We start from the raw sequence: 1037 nt of genomic DNA, 5'->3' as shown, positions 1-1037 counted from the left end.
ACACACACACACACAACACACACACACACACACTCTCTCTCTCACACACACATATATATATCTATATAATATAAATATATATATATATATATATATATATTAAGTTGACTCACCTGACATTGGGCAGTCTTGCTGTCAGCGTTGAGGAGAGCGGCACTACAGCCTATAGAGTGAGTGAGAATCGAAGACACTTAAGTTAAAAATTACTTACATATGCGTGTGTGTAGGGATGTGCATGGTTCGGGCGAAACAGCAGACTACAGTGTATCCATATATAAACACAAAGCCACACACACACTTCCACACACATGCGCATAGATGCATACACGTATGTGCATAGGTCGAAACGAGACGATATATATATATATATATATATATATTTATAGACCGAAAAGAAACGATAGATACATATATACATAGCCATACAGACCTGGAAGGGAGCCTTGCGCCTGAGATTGAAGTGGTCGATGTTGACCACCGTGCTGCTACCGGTAGGCACGTTCTTGTCGCACACATCTATCAGCGAGTCACGCAGCAGGCGGTAGTTCTTGACAAGTGCTGAGATATCCTTGTCCTGAGTATTGGAGACAGACATATATAATGCTCAGGTGTAAAATCGAGACGATTGTTGTATGGTGGTGCGGAACTACCTATCACTAGTTCTCTAGCTACACGTAAAAATGCCTTGTCATATATATTCAGGTGAAGATGTTCATATACTCAGGTAAAACTGTTCATGCACTCTGGTAAAAATATTGATATACTCAGATGAAAGTTTTCAAATACTCAAATATTTTAGCGAAACGCACAGCAGGCGGCAGTTCTTGACTGGCGCAGATACTTTCCATTTATGCATATTGTGACAGCCATGTGGAAATCTAATAAGAAGATTAATATGGATATGTATACGCATGTATGCACACTCAGCACCTACACGCACAAGTAAAATAATTTCACACACAAACACACAGGTATACATATGTATCCACACTAACAGAAACACACACACACACACACACACACACACACACACACAC

The 1037-nt window shown here is 39.9% G+C and overlaps 1 protein-coding gene across 1 annotated transcript in view; it reads right to left on the bottom strand.

Moving 5' to 3' along the window:
• Positions 1 to 113: 113 nt before the first annotated feature.
• The window catches only part of SARC_13797 (hypothetical protein), a gene marked incomplete at both ends in the record, with an annotated part of 2271 nt that continues 1347 nt past the window's right edge, over positions 114 to 1037 (bottom strand). The window contains 2 exons of the mRNA XM_014292071.1: positions 114 to 163; positions 431 to 574. Coding sequence (XP_014147546.1) covers positions 114 to 163; positions 431 to 574 — 194 coding nt within the window. The remainder of the gene's footprint in view (positions 164 to 430; positions 575 to 1037) is intronic.

The sequence above is a fragment of the Sphaeroforma arctica genome (genome assembly GCF_001186125.1).
Source record: "Sphaeroforma arctica JP610 unplaced genomic scaffold supercont1.3755, whole genome shotgun sequence".
In the NCBI taxonomy this organism is placed as follows: domain Eukaryota; class Ichthyosporea; order Ichthyophonida; genus Sphaeroforma; species Sphaeroforma arctica.
This window is presented reverse-complemented; position numbering and strand designations above follow the sequence as displayed.